Source organism: Xiphophorus hellerii, chromosome 13 (genome assembly GCF_003331165.1).
Source record: "Xiphophorus hellerii strain 12219 chromosome 13, Xiphophorus_hellerii-4.1, whole genome shotgun sequence".
Lineage (NCBI taxonomy): Eukaryota > Metazoa > Chordata > Actinopteri > Cyprinodontiformes > Poeciliidae > Xiphophorus > Xiphophorus hellerii.
In genome coordinates, this window is record NC_045684.1 from 12,723,916 (window position 1) to 12,741,335 (window position 17,420).

The window sequence follows — 17,420 nt, forward strand, 5'->3', positions numbered from 1 at the left end:
TGAAAAACAGTTTCTAATGTGAACCCTAAAGCCAGACCATTCAGCACTCAAAATAATTGTAAAAAATCCTCAAGAGCTACACTGCATGCTCTACAGTTACCATGAGAAATGTTACAGATCATGGCGGCACAATTAGTAAAAATGGAAGGACTAACGAGAGAAAACGTTTTGTCTCTGAAAAGCAGTGATGCTCTAGGTTTAGGAGGTCTTTTGAATCCATCACCTTTTGGACAGATGAGACCAGGCTGGAGGTCGGAGGTGTCCAAAACCTTCTGGCATGCTGAAACAACTCCAGGGGCCACAAACGTTTTAGTATTTTTGTTTTTGTAAAAACTATTTTATGTTTTCATTTTTACCTGTTGCTGCTAAACATGATAGCAGCAACATAATTTAGCAATCAACTAATTATTGTAGATTTAAAACATAAAAATGTCTTGAATGTTTGCCAGATTAAAAAATAACAACAAGCAGTACCCTAATTTTTTCAGGCTTATCATATATTCAACATATTTTTTTGTGTTTTTTGGCTCACTCTTGCTTTATTTTGGAAAGTTTAGGAAATGGGAAGTCTGCATTTTAGTAAAACTGTTTTTTTACAAATGAAATAAATCAAATTACATTTTTCATTTGGACGTCTTATATTGTCTGTCTTATATTGTTTTGCTTGAACTGGACAACTACAAATTTAGACTATTCTTACATTTCTGATTAAGGGCCACACTTTGGACACCCTTGGTGTTGATGTTTAGCCACAATGCATCCAGTCACTTTTGATTTAAAACCAGCAGAACATCTCATAACTAACGTCCAGCATTTCAGTCGAGGAGAAATGCACCTCAGTTATTCACCAACATGTTCTCCAGTCAAATGTGAAGTCCTCCGTCCAACAAATCACCTCTGGCCCAAACTGGGTCAGCAACACAACAATGACCTCAAACAGAGCAGAAAACCTACAACAGGAAGCTGAATAAGAAGAGACATGGCATCATAAACCCTTCAGTGAGTTTAAGGGTGAATCTATGTAGGAAAACTCAAGGTTAGCATCAATGTAGCTAACAGACAAGAAACAAGAAAATCCATCAAACTGCTGGGACATGGAAACAGTCGTGTGCTAAATGTTTTTACGACACGTTCGCCTGAATGCTAAACACAGACACTAATTACAGAGCGCAGATTTTAAAATCACGTCTGGGTGAAGTATTGTGCCGCAGCTGCTGGAAACGACGTGCAGCCCAGTGGATCCAGCTGCTGCAGAGCTGCTTTTAGAAACATCTGGAAGCGTCATCACAAACACTCCAAGGTCAAAGTTCAGGCTGAGTATCACAAACATAATTCCCTGTTTAGACGGTCATATCTTCATCTTCTGAGACAAAAAAAAATCCAAAATATTAGGCCTGTTTCAGAATTGTGAAAATTTAAGTAATCATTCATGTTCTACATGCTAAATGCTGTTAGCAAAAGCTAACGCTGCAACCTGATGGTGGATGAGAAGCAGGGGACACTTTGGACGGGTCCAACACAGAAATAATCTACACAACCACCCATCTAACTTCAGAAGAAGACAAAAACAAAACTAAAATAAAGTGAGTAAAGTGGTCTGATATTTATGTTTGTTTTCTTTTGTAGGAAAGTAATGTTTTTCATTACAGAAGGATTTTTAACGTTTGGTGTATTAACAGTAAAGCATCTAGTTTTCATTATTAAATAAATAAAATAAAAGCTGGTTTGGGTGCAGTAAAGTTGACTTTCCAGTAAAAGTCTCTGTAAAGTTTGGTTATAAAAAGACGAATACTTTGTGTTGTACTTAACATTTTCAACTATAAGAAAATTATGTCTGTAGTAAATTTACCCTGATTAAAAATAAAATGTCTCCATCTATATCAATCACCTGTGCTGTCAAATTTGTGTCATCCTTAAACTGGAGCTGGGACCACACAAACTCAGTCCAAGGACCACAAATGGCCCACGAGCCGCACGTTGGACACCCCTGCTTTGAGTCATGAGCATTTTCCCTCCCTTTACAATAAACTATTTTGTATTCAAAGCGTAATCAGTTCGTAAATCATTTTAATTTTTAACAGAATAATGATGCTATAGTTTCCACATAAATTTATTTCCTTAAATTATTTTCAATTTTCTCTTAATTCACTTTATTTGTAAGTACAAACTGATGAATTCTGCAAGGATAATGATACCCTTTTTCATAAAAATAAAAAAAACCCTGCTATATATAATTAGAAATTACAATCAGTATGATAAAACAGACTTGTGTTTCAATTATTGCGACCACATGTGCTGGACTGGCCGACCTTTAGCATCTTTCTACCTTCAGCAGGTTCTGATTCTATACCTTAATTAATGGGCAAATTTAAATTAAACGGCACTAAAATAAGGAGCAGACGTCACAGGACGAAATGTCAACTTAATAATTTCTTTCAAGAATACAGTACAACGTGGTTTTAAAGAGACATTGGCAACAATTGAGAATAAAAGCAGCTAAAATAGGCAGAAAATTACAGGAAAATGTTTCAAAGATGGATGCAAACAGTCACTGGATAAAAGATTCGAACTTAAAAATAACTGAATGTAGGTTAAACTTTACAGAAACTGATCAGGATAAGGAGCGGGAAATGCCTTTCACACTCCCAGTAATTCAACATTTAAGATGTGGGTGTTAAAAATGCGGCTCAGGGGCCATTTGTGGCCCATGGGCTGATTTTGTGTGGCCGCCAACTGCAATTCAAACGTGGTTCAAATTTGTCTGGCACAAGTGGTTGATGCAAACAGAGTTAGTATTTCTAATCAGGGTAAAACTACAACCAAATTAAATTTCTTACATGAAAAAGGTGAAGTACAAACACAAAGCAATCATCTCTTTACAGCTCTGGAAAAAATTAAAAAGCTACTTAAAATGATCAGTTTCTCTGATTTTACTCTTTATAGGTAAATGTTTGAGTAAAATGAACATTGTTCTTTTATTCTATGAACTACTTAAATCATGTCTTCGAAATTCCAAGCAAATATTTAGTATTTATTAGCAGGAAATGACAAATGGTGAAAATAACGAAAAAGATGCAACGCTTTCAGACCTCAAATAATGCAAAAAAACCAAGTTTATATTCATTTAGAAACAACAAAACTATGTTTTAACTCAGGAAGAGTTCAGAGATCAATATTTGGTGGAATAACCAGGAGGTTTACAATTTTGTTCAGTGCAGTGGGCTCTTCATTTTTTCCAGAGACCAGGTTGGTCGGATTTTCAAAAAAAGTCTCTGGACCAACAAAAGCTTGGTCCAGAGACTTTTTTTGAAAATCCGACTTTGCTGCATCTGGATCAGCTTTTATTTTTTCATATCTTCATTAAAATTGGCTAAATATAGCAAGTATTTTGAAATAAAGTGACTGAAATCTTGTACGAAAGGCTAAATCAACCCCAAAGGAAATTGAAAACTTGATGCCCATATTTTAATAAAAGCAAGAGTGCAAAATGCTTTTTTAAAATTTTGGATCTATAATGAATACCAGCCATTTCACTAGAAAAACTATGAGTACGTTTTCTTCTATTTAAGTTTTTCTTTTTTCTTTTTTTGGTCTTTGACTCAAACATTTTGGCTCACGCGACAAAAAGTTTGATTTAAGGACTAAACTGAGTAACTTGGTTACTTTTTACAGCCAAACTTTTACAATAAGTAGAATCACATTTATCCAGAGACTTTCACCAAATAGTCGACTTTACTGCACCCGGATCAGCTTTTATCTTCTTAATCAAACTAAATATAGCAACGTCTTGAAAGAAAGTGACTCAAATTCTGTTCTTATTACCTAAAAAAGAAACTGAAAACTAGATTTTAGTACAGCAAATGTACAAAATGCTTTTTAAGTTTTGGAACTACGATGGCTAGATTAGATTAGATCAACTTTATTGTCCTTAAGGGGCAATTTGTCTAGCAGACAGCAATGACAATTGCAGATAAATGCATTAAAAAAGTAAAGGAAAAGAACAACATCCATTTCACAAAAAAGTAGGAATACTTAATTTGCTTGATATTAGTTTTTTTTTTCCTCACAAGTACTTTTGAGCCGACAATTTTGGCCCAAGTAACAAAAAGTCTGAACAGATATAATTACAGCTGTTGTATAATAGAGACAATGCCTGAGGTCGTTAAAAAGAGCGCCATCTGAACAGTGCGTCTCGCACTTGGGGCGGCGTTACAGATCCGGCCCCAGACGGCAGGAAAGTTGCGGGAACTGTCTGATTGCGATAGAATCAATAACGAAACAAAAGCCCACGTCTGAGAGGAAAATCGTGGGAAGTGTCGCCGAGGGGATGATTAGCATTCTGTATTGCGAGTCCCTGCAGGCCGTCTCCCGGAGCCCTCCCCGGCCCCAGAAGCGAAGAATGGCTGAACGGAGGGGGGAAGGAGGCGGAGGCGGCGATAGAAGGGAGAGGTTGTGCCGGGCCAGACGGGGGATGCAAAAAGTCAAGGAAGACAGCTTCACAAAGACGGGCATGGTGCTGAGTCGGGGATGGGAGGACGGTGTGAAATCAGGCAGCGCGAGAGAAGAGAGAGAACTGGGTTCAGGTTCAACTGCAAATCCTCGTCTCCATGTAGAAGTGATGGAGATAAAACAGCTGCAGAGGAATCCTGGAACTAACCGAGGGCAAAGTTTAGTCAGAAAATATATAAAACAAATATTTCATGTGTCTTTATGTGACATGGAATTAAAAACCAGAGGTCAGCCTAGATCTGGTTCTTTGCTTACAGCTTTAGAAAATTCAGTCCCAGAAAAAGACCGAAAATGTTTTCTGTGTTTTAAATGAAACTGAAAATAAAATGCACTTTTTGTTTGTTACAGTCCTGGATGTTTACCCAGATTTATTTTACAGATAACCTGCAGATAACTTATAGTATTTATCTAAGGATTATACGTTTCCGTTAGCTCAGTACGTTTCAAAAAGACGACACTTTATGTTTGAAGGATGTTTTTTTCTGTCTGCATCTCTGAATGGAGGCTTGGCTCCTTTTTTGGTGTATGGCACACAAAAAATAAACTTCAGCCAACTAATTAACTGCAAATGGTCATTTTTAAAGTTACCGTCTAGAAGTGGGTGATAAGAACTTAAAGTTTCATCACGATATTTTGTGGTACTATTGTTATAATGTGTGCCAGTAACTATTTATTACTTATTTTTCGGATAAATATATGATTGTGTCTGCATGAAGCAGCGTTCAGAGCATAACAAACATAAATACTGCTTTTAAAACACTACAAGAAGTGACGCCAAAAGCCACTTCTTGTAGGTAAGCAGTTAAAAATATTAATTTATAATACATTTCTTTCAGACAAAAGTATGATTTGGATTTTAGAATTTTAATTTTTCTAAATTTCTTCTGGATATTTACTTGTACTCTCATTGAACAAACCGTGGAGTAAATAGTAAAAATAACAATTTCAACAATATAGAGTTTTGTATTTTAAGTCATTAGTTGGAGTTAATCGTGACAATAATAAATCCAAATTCTTATTGATAAATGATAAACAATACGGTAAATGCTCAAATGATAACTTGACTAATTTACTCATTTTAGCATTAATTAACTGAAAAAAAAGGTTTTTGAATTTATAATACACCTTAAATTTACAGATACTAGGAAGCTCTAGGCAAAAGGATTTTTGATATTTCTGCTTGATAAAAACATTGTTGTTCATTTTCCTTAGAGACACTTCAGATGAATTAGAATCAAATGTTTATTCAGAAAAGTTCTCATCAGAGCTATAATTCATTAAAACATTTATGTTGCTGCCAGATTGAAACAATTTGAGCGTTTTATTTTAATTTCAGAGGTCTTTGTTTTTTTCTGCTGACTCTCTTGATAAATGGGACGAATACAAAACGTCTCATAACTATTTTACTGTGGATCACTTCTATGTAGTGACTGATATCTGGGTTTTGGTCTAGTTTGTTAAATACTACAAAGAGATTATTGCCAATTAATTGACAAAAGTTCTTAAGATCAGGTGATAGAAATAACAGAAGAAAGTGCGATTTCCAGAATAAAAGCGTGCATAAAATTTTAATGCATTTTAGTGCAAGAAGTAAAACTGTGGAACAATTTGAATGAGTTGAAAAATGCTGTAAAATAGTCAATTCAAAACTCTTCGTAAGAAAAAAAAAAATTTTTATACACTTTTGAGTTCATAATAAGGAAAATATTTTTGGTATTATTGACTTAAAAATATAAACTTTAAGAAATGTTTTGTAAATAAATTGTGTAATTAAAATCTAGCTAACAAAACTACTCAGATAAACATCTGAATAATTCTTCTGGCTATTAGTAAGAACATTTTACAATAACAAGTTGATTTAAACATAAAAAATGCATAAAAGAGATATAACTTGATTTCTCTTTATTTTAAATGTCTTAAATCTTCAATATTTATAGCAAAAGTGTCCACAGCTCTAAACATTTTATTTAAATGAACATCCCATCCAAACATAATGTGCAGTTAATGAAGAGCCTTAACATGTCCGAGGTCAAAAATGAAGTGCTACATAAAGAAATGTGACCCCAGGCCAGCTGGACAAAGGTCACATCTCCCTGCTCATGACCTCTTTCCATAGACTGTGGTGAATGGAGGAGGGTTCTCTCCGTGAACCTCACTGATAGTCTTTTAAATCCACAAGTTGTTTGACCTTTGAACCCTTTGATTGTGGCTGTGCTTCCTGCCAGGCCACTGGGATTTTCCATAAAGACACCTGTGAAATCCTGCTGTCAGCTTTATGTGCCGACACACCCTCCTGATTTAACACGACTAATTTCTGCTAATGCGGGGAAAGCATTGTGGCAGAAAGGATGAAAAAAGCTAAAAAAGTATGTGAGAATCAGCAGGTGTTCATATAAAAATTATGTGGAAAAACAGACTGACAAAGTGCAGGAGCTTGTTATCAATTTTCAGGTATTTTAAAAAGTTACCACTAAAATTCACCTTCATAATGATCCTGTGATTTAAAGTGTGAGTGACTTTATTTCTCATCTTTGATTCCTTCAGTTTTGCTAGTTTTAGATGCTTTAGCCTACTTCATGTTGCTTAGCAGGTTCTATTTTAGAAATTTCTTTTTTCCAATACAAATCTTTACTTTGTTTGGCTAATAAAAGTGATGCTCGATGTTTGAACGAGGTTAATTAATGATATAACAAGAGCCAGAATTATAAGTAGCTAAATGTGACTAAAATCCAAAAACAAAACCTGAAAGGTGAGAAATACTTTTATAAATATTTAGAGAAAGAGAAAAAAGAAGAAAAACAGAGAAAGACAGAAGAAAGGAAAGAAACGAGATGAGACAAGAAGAAAGAAAGTAAAAAAATAAAGTGGTAAAAGAAAAAAATCAAAGAAATAGAAGAGTAGCAGAGAAAAGGGAAAGAGAAATAATTAAATAAAACACAAAAAGAGAAACAAGGAAAAAGAAAAAATGAGAAAGAGAAACAAAGCAATATGCAAGAAAGATGGAAAAAAAATAAGGAAAGAAATAAACCCAGCATGAAAGGCAGAAAATAGCAAGAAAGAAAGAAAAAAGGAAGAAAGTGAAAAAGAAAGCCAAACAAGGAAATGGAAAAGAAGGAAAAATAGAGAAAAGGAAAAAAACAAACTGAGAAAGAGGAATAATGAAATAAAGCAAAAAAGGAGAGAAAAACAAGGAAAGAACAAAGAGAAACAAAGCAAGAGCAAGAAAGATGGAAAAACAAGGAGAGAAAGAAAAAAACAAGAAAGAAAGGGAGTATCAAGAAAGAAGAAAACAAAGCTTTCTGACAGAAATTTAAAAAAACTTGACTTAGAAAATCTAAAAAAAGTTGTTGGTTTTTTGGTTTATTTTTTCAAGTCATGTCAGCAACTGAAGAACCAGAGGAAGAAAAACACGTTTTCTTTCCTGGCGTTTCCTAACTTCTCCACAGGGACGAAGAGGTCGTGTCCGGATAAAGAGCCTGTTGACCTGCTGCTTTGCTGAGTTTAACCTCTCTGCCTTTTTTTTGATGGGAGGTCAGAGGTCAGGTCTCAGCTGGGAGCGGCGTCCTCGGACAGGAGGTCGGAGCGTGTCGCCGTCCCCAGTGGACCGTGGAGGTCTGCGTTTAGGCGTGTGCTAACCAGGCTAACGCTGAAACAACAGACTCCATGTTTTTTGTGCTGCAGATGCTGCATGGGAAACTGCTGCCTCTATATTCAGCACCGTCTGAAATTCTGACTAAAGTCATTCACCCTCCACTGAAAGTGTCTGGTGGCTCCTATTGAACATTTTCTGAATTATTCCCTCTCTCTCTCACACACACACACACACCGCTCGATGGGAAACAATGCGTCATAGATTACGATAAATAACAGATCCATCCAGACTAAGACACAAAACATGGTGAGAAATCAGCCATGAGTTTGTCATGGCATGGTGGAGGGTCTGACTGCTTAATTAGATGTATAAAAGGGCCGGGTCAGACGGATCAGACAGGCAGAGAAAGGCAGGCGAGATGAGGCCCTTCAGATCGTCTGCATCACACTGAGGGTGTGTGAGTGGGCGTGTGTGTGTGCGCGTGTGTGTGTGTGTCTGGGCTGTGAGAACCTGTGAACATGTCTGCATTCTGGCTGTGTGCAGGAATGTCTGTCTGTCTGGAACCATTTTCTTTTTTAAACAGATTAAAAAAGAATAATTATTGACACTCTCTACCTGAAATATCTGAATGGGATAAAAGCTTTTCAATGGGTGAAGATGATGGTACCTGGTGCAAGATTGGGACTGAAAATATTAATCGGATTATTGAAATAACCGTCAACTAATTTAGTAATCAGTTAATCATTAGCCATAGTATACAGACTCAAAAGAGCAACATAATTAGAACAATAATTAAGCCAAAACTGTGCAAAAAATCTATGATTTTGCATTTAAGATAAAAAAAATAAAAAATAAAAAAAACACTTGTGTTGTAATTTTAATAGCGCTAGTCCTCAGAGGTTGAAGGTGGCTTATAACAATGCATTTTCGTTAAAAAGCCCAGATGGACCAGTGCCAGTGAATTGTTAATATCTGCTCGTGTCAGCTCTTTAATGGCTGCTTTAAGAAAGATTATGTGTAAATTTATTTGCCCTTTAAACGAGTCTAATAGTAGAATTTCTCTATTGTTGACTAACATTAAATATAGTGCCGAAAGACAGACACTCATCTGTACTTTGGTATAACTGCCTCCTGAATGGTTAGGGGATTTTTTATGTACTTTTTTATTCTCTTATTTTATTGATTGATTTCTTGTTCTTCTAAATGGGACTTGGACTTCGAGTCTGCAATAAAATCTATCTTAATGTGGTATAGTTTTAGCTCTCTTTCTTTGTCTTGTAAGACAAATCTCCTTTTAAGCACATTTTCTGTGCACTTACTAATTAGTTAATCCAAAAATAATGAACACATCAGCACTACATTGTATTGACGCATCCAGAAAAGGCTGAGGTTTTCACATGTTGATGGTGAAAATATATTTAGCTGCAGATCCATCTATTGCTACAAATCATATTTAAACTATTTTAGCTCTTATTTCAGGGTTGTTTTGCTAAAAAATAATGCTTGATTACAAGAACTGCAAGAAAAATGAATACTTAGGTAATATTTAAATACTCATATATTCCATCACAAGGCAACAGAAGAAAATTAACCCAAAAAGGGAACTCTGGTCCACTTAAAAACCCGGGTCTCGGTTCAGTTGAAGTGAACTCTGGTACGGTTTGAATGCAAATGTGACCAGAGACCGCTCCAAAACCAGGAAGTGGACTACAGCACAGAGCATTTTGGGTAAATACAAGCAAAACAAATGTGTTAGCTGAGCTCCACCTGGAAAAATTGTTTGTTGCTTTTAGCCAAAGACAAAAGAGAAATCCTACAAACCGCTAAAATTTGACACCACTCCATTTTTGTTTACATTTCATGAAGAAGGAAGTTGTGCTCAGTGTTTTCATCAGATGTTTTTCTGTTGTTTCATTCAGTAGTTCTTGGTGCAGTGCCACCACGGGTGAGGAGGGGAACTGGTTTTCCAATGGTTTGGATCATTTGATTCAGTGGAGTGTGAAAGTGAACCACATTAGCTGCAAACAGATCTTAGGGTGAAAACACCCTTCCTTACATCTTCTTCCAAATGTTTGCTGTGCCCACTGCAGAGAGGACTTTCTCTGGACGCCTTTCTTCGTCCATAAAGCTCAGAAAAGTCAGAAAACATCACATTTCACAATTATGACCTTCTATGTGTGGATCGGTCACACAGAATCCTAGTCAAATGTAGCAAAAGTTATGCTTGTAACACGACAAGGTGTATGAATACTTTTGCAAATCACCATATACGTTAAAATCTGAAAACTGACAGAGGGGTTTCTTTCTTTTCAGAGCTGGTGCTTAAACAACACAGAGTGTGTCTGAAGAAGTCATTAACGATCAAAACAAGTCAGAATCACTTAAAATAATCACTTATTCTTACCCACTCAGAGATGCTTCTGAGCAGACGTGTCCCAGTCTGGAGTCTGTGGGTGAGAACCGACCAGTAAGCCTCCGCCTCAGCTGCAGCTATTTGTTATCTGAGACACAGAGGAGAGGTCAGAGATCAAATAAGTTCACAGGAACTCCAAGCTTTCACATGTTAATGCATCGCAGCAGCACATTAAGAAAACACACACACTCGGTGGTGATTCTAACATGGTCAGAACAGAGTTTATTTAAATGAGTTTGACAGACACGTCTGCTTAACTGGTAGAAACAAATCACTTTCTGTCCTTGTTGCTCAAAATAAGCAGAAAATACAAACATGAATGAGATAAATGATGATGATGCAGCTGGATGATGGGAAAATGGCTCTAAAATGTAAATTTTTACACATAATTTTCAATTTAACAATCCAAGCTTCACTTTTCAGTTTAAATCTACCTGATAAACAAGACCTTTATGTCACAATGCAGCATTACTCATAGAAAAATTTGACTCAATATCAACATTTAGTTGTGGTTCAATGTCAGAATATATTAATACGAAATATATAAACCGCAAGTGCACAAGTTTGGAGTACAGAAATGTCTGAAGTCCGAAAAGATCTCAATCGGATCTGGAGTTTCACCTCCAGTCCAGACTGCCCCCTGCTGGACATATGCGGCTCTGCAGCTGCAGGGGGAAATCAGACACATCCAAGCACGGATTAAATCAGCAAAAAACTAAATGTTTCAAATGCTTTTGTGCCAAAACTGACATTTGATTTGTTTTAAAAGTATTAGATCAACACTCTTGGAGTAGCAGTTAAAATTACAAATAAAAAAATTAAGCTCAGAAGATTAAATAGAGGGAATTGCCGGATTTACATTTTCTGAACAAACTCAAGTTTAAAAATGCTTCTTCTTCAAATGTCCAAATATTTGTTTCAATAAAGAAAGACACCAACATAAAATGAATTTCCACTTTACAGGACAATATATAATGTTTCTATTTCTGTTTCTAATCAGCTGTCCCACCTCCTGCACAAAGTCATCAACAGAGAAACCAGCATGCATACTTTACCTTTATCTGGTTTTTCTTCTAAAAAAGGTGAAATAATTCCATAGACTGAAGAAAAAGACGTTTTCCATTACGATGCATTTAATGAACAGGAAAAGAATCAGATTTTTAAGTAGTTGGCCTGCATCTTGGCTGGTATTATAAAGTGGCAACAGTGTCTAAAATTACTAACCAGAATCTGTGAATTTAAAACAAATCATGTAATTAGGGACATAATTGCTGAATAATAAAAATAGACCTTAGACATGGTTATTAGACAGTATTTTCACAAATATCAGAGCAATTTTCTATACAAATTGAAGCTGAAGGTGACAAAAGAGAATAATTATGATGAAATATTACTGTTATAGGAACCTTATACAGGCAAAAGTCTACATTTCCCCTATTGAACAGCCTGCTTTTCATTGAGTGTAAACCTCAGCTTAAAGTTGTGTTAAAACTAGAGGAAAAGGGAGGCTGCAAATACTCACTACAAACACAAAAAAATTCCAGCTTTTCCCTCCCAAAACTGGAATTCACAAATGAGAGAAGCAACAAAGGTTGTTTGTGTTCCAGCGGGCAGCAACATGGGGGTGAAGGGTTGTGGGTAACGCTGGTTGCTGAGGTTCCCAGCCAGCTTGGCACGCCTTTCCAACCTCTTCTAGAGCCTTTTGTGTTTTCCTTTTGCAGGCGGGTAGAAACTCGGTAGTTAGTTTTTACAACTAGTACTGGTAAATTCAGAGAATATCCTCTGTTCCCAACAAAGAACTTCAATCCTCAATCTATAAACATGCCTTTTTGAACAATGTCTCTACCAGTTTTTCACATGTAGAGACTAAATTCGTTGCAATAAATGAAGATTAATCGAAATCCCAGGCAACAGCGTCATTGCTCTTTCTGTAAAGTACCATTTCATCAAACATGTCCCAACGCTCCCATCTGGTGGCAAAATCCGTTCATGCAGCTCTTAAAAGAGCATTTTGAATATCTAAATAAACTCGGAAATTGTCAAATGATCGGAGCACATATAGTTAAATAGCACAATATATAAGTATATAATTTTTCAGTAAACAAAACAATTTCTTTACTCATTTTAAAGGGTCATTTTATGCAAAAGAAGCATGAGGCCTGCTCCTGTTTACCAAGATTTATGCATTTTCATGTTTTTACAAGTCTGTAAGGTCACTTATGATTTACACACACAACTAAAACTTACCGTTATCAATTCCTTTCTGTCTTTCTTTTCTATCCAACTTATTTTAAATACTCATCGACGCGGAATGAAGTCGGTTGCTGGGAACAAATATGCTAATTTGCTCGAAATTCAAGTTAGCTTAAAGAGAGCAAAATTATAGCCCGTTTTAATCCAGTTAAAAGCAAGAAAACATTATTAACTATTAATCTTTCTTGTTTGAAACATAAATAAAAAAATAATCTCCATTTTTTTTTTGTCACCTTTTCCCATTTAGAAAGTCAGAATTTCTGTAGCGCTTTCTTCGAGATCCAATATGGCCGCTCTTCACCTCAATCTTCTATTTTACCTCGGAAGTTGGAACTCAGAACTAGGAATGACGTCATATCAGAGCTCGAAGACGTTAAGATTCCAATATGGCGGTGCCCAAGTTTTCATTAATTGTAGTACCACTTACAAAGATTGTTTTAAGCTGTTGCTTTCCACATACAAACACCACTTTTAATCTGTTCAGCTTAGAGTTGCATTTGCTACACGTAAACTGATTTTGACGCTTACAAGTCTAATAAACATGTTTCCACCACAACTTACTATTGTGACTGTGAGGAGCGGCCATATTGGATCTCAAAGTGAAAAATTCTCTGAATTTCAGTGGTACATCTGACTTCCAGTTGATTTGTGTCCAACTTGGAAATCTGAATTTATTAATTTTATGGGAGAAAGAAATTCAGAAGATCTTCAAACAGCTCCGTACAACAACAATAACAAATTTATAATTTTCTGTCATTTTCTCTGATATCTCTTGCAAAATTTTTCTTGCCCCTGGAAAATAGTGCTCATAATTTAAAAATTCTGTAAATCCCAGACACCAGACATTGGTACCAGTTAGCAGTTCTTTACACACATAGGTTTTAGAATGATTTATGTAGTATCTTTCTTCTAAATTTGAGCTGTAGGTAATTTATTAAAGTCTTTTGTTTGTCAAAGATGCTCTATTGTTATCTTGAGTTGGAGATAAGTTGCTACACATACAGAGCAGCAACAGGGGTTCAAATAAATCCATTTTATAGCAGCTGGCATATCAGAAACAGGAAAAACAGGGTTGTTACTTTAACATCAATCGACATGAAATAAAGCCAACACACAGTGAGAGTAAAATAGACGGATTTATTCTTGGCTCTGTTCTACAAAACTTTATTACAACATAAAGCCACCGAACAAAACTGTGTCTGTTTGATCTTAAGTTTTCTGTTGGAAAAAAACCCCAAAAATAACGTGGAAGGTAATTTTAGCTGTGAAAACCAACATATACAACATTTCTTGGTATCTGATGACTCACTTAGAGGTGTCACGATCTTTGATAAAGTAGGAACATGACAATAAAAATCTAACTCTGTAAAATTGTCTAAAAAGCTTAGCACCATTGTGTGAAAAGACCCTAAACATAGTAAAAACCACAAAAAGAACAATTATTAGGAAATATTTATAGATCATGGCCTAATTTGGAGGTAATTAATTGCCACATGAGGAGTTTAAAATATCCATAATCATGGATGCACATTCTTATCTGAAGCAAATTTGAATAATTTTCCATCATTTTTTGTTTTTTTGCGGTTCATTATTGAAGATAATTATCATTTTGTCATGGTACCATAACCAAACTGTATTTTTAAGGTGTTAAAACTTGATGTCCCAGTACTGTGGCGTCTCTTTAGTGGCTTCAAATTCAGTTTCAGCTGCTGAAAAGTTGCTGTCGGTTTGCGCCAACATGCCGAGGTGCTGCATAATTTCTCCACCTTCTGGATTAAATATGAACAAACAAATAATTAGACATGATTAAAATGAATAATTGGGTATATTTATGGAATAAGCTCCAATCTCACCAGGGATGCAGAGGATGTGAGGTCTCTCCCATCGGCCTCCGGACAGACACCTGACCACAGGGTTCAGTCTCTGCTGGAAGCCCTCTGAGCAGCGATACCGCACAACTGCATTGGTCTCATATCTCACTCGCGTTTTTCCGAATATGGACGCATTCCGGACTTTTGGTGGCGGGCCGCAAGAGGCTGTTAAAAGAGGGAACAAATGGTGATGTAATGGCTTCTATCAACCAGTAGAGGGAGCTGCAATCTCAGGTTCAAAAGATGTCTGCTCAGTCTGATTGGCTGAACTTACAGGTGCCTTTCTTGCAGGTGTATGCCAGGTGGTAGTTGCAAGGTACGTCACTCCAGCGGCCGCTATCGTGCCACACCATCACCACGCAGTCTTCTCCAGACAGGAAGTAGCTGTCAGGCTGCCCTCGGTACCAGTTCTCATACAGCTGTATTGATTTGGAGAATAAGTTTGAATTTGAAAAAAGGGGTATTTCTCTCATACATTTTAAATTTGGATTAATAATAGTTTTAAAAAATTATTTAGTGGAGTTACAAAACTTTTAAAATGTGCCAAAAACACAATTGATGCCATGTAAAGGTTGTAATGTTCTTGTGATTTTCTCCATATTCTTCCTGGTTATTTTGTCTTTCTATCCATCTATCTATAAGTGAAAGGAAAATTAGTCTTCAGAGACATTTTTAAGATGGAGTAAAAAGGCCAACAAAACAAAAAAATGAAAAAAAAGAAGAAAGTCATAATATTATGAGAATACCTTCGTAGGATTATGACTTTATTCTATTAATATTCCAACTTTATTCTCGTAATATTGTATTTTTTTTTTCATTTTCTTATCGTGGCTGTAAAACTTTGTCGTAATTTTGTGTGATGTTTGTTGCTTGTTTTTTTGTAAAAGGCGTGCGTCTAACTTTTCTCACCAGTGGGTTTCCGTCAGACCAACGAAAATCGTCCTCAACCGTCTTATCGTTCAGACCAGTCCACTGGTATTCCTTGTAGTTACCTAGTAGAGACAAATCCCAGTTCAATCATAAAATTAAACTCTGACAGGAAAGAAAAGGTAAAGTGGACATCGTGACCCTACTGTTGATGTAGTCCTGCTCCTCTGGGGTCATGATGGACACCAGATGAGCTCCTTGCGTGCGGCAGTGCCTCTCTGCCACCTCCCAGCTCTGGCGCTGGCTGAAGTGTCGATAGCAGAAACCGTGAAATTTATCCCAGCCCGGTTCACATCGCTCCAAGTCTGAAACACAGCAGGGAGTCAGGAAAGCACAACAAAGCAAGCTTAGATGACTCAGCAGGTTCTGCACTAAATGAATGCTTAGTTTTGTTCATTTTGTGGTAATTAATGGCTCAAGAGAAACTGTGACCTGTTTACTTTTATTCCACTCACTGCTTTGCATAAAATTACAATAAAATTATGATAAAGATGTGGAAAAGTCTTTACTGTACATTACTTTACTTTTATTTTCTGCTTTTATATTGCACTTAGCTGCTAGCAGAGCTGAATTTCCCCACAATAAAATTATTTATGTTCTTTTCCATCAGCCGTTTAGTAACCTCAATGACCTTTTTTTGTGTTATCAATCATGGACAACAACCACTACTCGCAGTGTCACTGCATTTCCATATTTTCTCAAACAACTGTCCACATTCTTGGCACTTTATATGTTACAATGTGGATTTTTTTGCACTCTCTCCTGACACAATGAGAAACTTCTGCAACCTGAGTGCAAGCTAACCTAAATCTGCAGCTAAAGGATGCAAAAGAGCAACTTAAAGACCCATCTAGGATAGTGCACCTTTATTTACAGTTAATCGTGTAAATTATGACAGCTATGTGTGTTGAAGGAAATTTAATACAGATTTGAATCAAAAGCTGAAGTATCAGTTAACTCATTTTGAGTTTTTTAGGCAGCTAGGATATACTTAAGCTAGTATTTAACCTAAATCTGCAATTAACGTTTTTATTTGGAATTGATGTGATTATTTTGATAAGTTTTAGACCCTCCAATTAATAAAAAAAAATTAAGAACACACCAGAGGGCATGGCAGAGATGTTTTCAGTTTTTTAAAATAATTTTTTCTGGCCATTTTTTGAACTTGTAAGATCAGATCAAGTTAACTTTGGTTTCCATCTAAGTTCTAAGAAATTTTGAGTTATTTAGTAAGTGCATTTAAGAAACAAACCACCTGTTTCCTTTTCTTGGGATGCTTTTGATTGAGTCTTTAATTTTTCTTTGCATTTTTCCTGTAAAAGATTAGTTTTTATTTCAGATGAATAACCCTGAATCATTTTCACTTTACAGGTGGAAAAAGTCCTAGATTGACTGTTCACAATCTCATTTTTGTTTTTTAAACAAGTGAGAAAAACATTTGATACCTCGGGTTGCATTTCTATTCTGTTATAATTACACAAAATGTCTTTTGTTATTCGGATTGTTCCTTTAACTGACTGTGGAAACAGCTTATAAAACTCTGTCACTGTTATAACTGTGCGACTTTAATATTGTTATTAAACAATATTATTGTTGTTCTTGTCAGAATAAACCAAGAAACCACCAATTTAAAAAAAAAAGTGTCAGCCAAAACATTTAATAAAATCAACACAACGTAGGAAGGATCCGATTAAATGTGCATGTACTTCAAAACTCTGGAAAGAAACAACAGGCAGGAATCTCACCGCTCTGACAGAACCTTCCTCCATATGTCGGCAAACAGAGACATTTAATGCGTCCGTCCCGCTCAGTGCAGGTCCCTCCATTGAGACATGGGTCGTCCAAACAGGCATCT

The 17,420-nt window shown here is 36.0% G+C and overlaps 1 protein-coding gene across 1 annotated transcript in view; it reads right to left on the bottom strand.

The window, feature by feature from the left end:
• Positions 1 to 13,884: 13,884 nt before the first annotated feature.
• The window catches only part of LOC116731583 (brevican core protein-like), a 31,355-nt gene continuing 27,819 nt past the window's right edge, over positions 13,885 to 17,420 (bottom strand). The window contains exons 9-14 of the mRNA XM_032581412.1: positions 17,311 to 17,418; positions 15,712 to 15,870; positions 15,548 to 15,630; positions 14,913 to 15,057; positions 14,621 to 14,803; positions 13,885 to 14,536 (exon numbers count right to left, since the gene is read on the bottom strand). Of these exons, the coding sequence (XP_032437303.1) occupies positions 14,415 to 14,536; positions 14,621 to 14,803; positions 14,913 to 15,057; positions 15,548 to 15,630; positions 15,712 to 15,870; positions 17,311 to 17,418 (800 nt within the window). The 3' untranslated portion in view covers positions 13,885 to 14,414. The remainder of the gene's footprint in view (positions 14,537 to 14,620; positions 14,804 to 14,912; positions 15,058 to 15,547; positions 15,631 to 15,711; positions 15,871 to 17,310; positions 17,419 to 17,420) is intronic.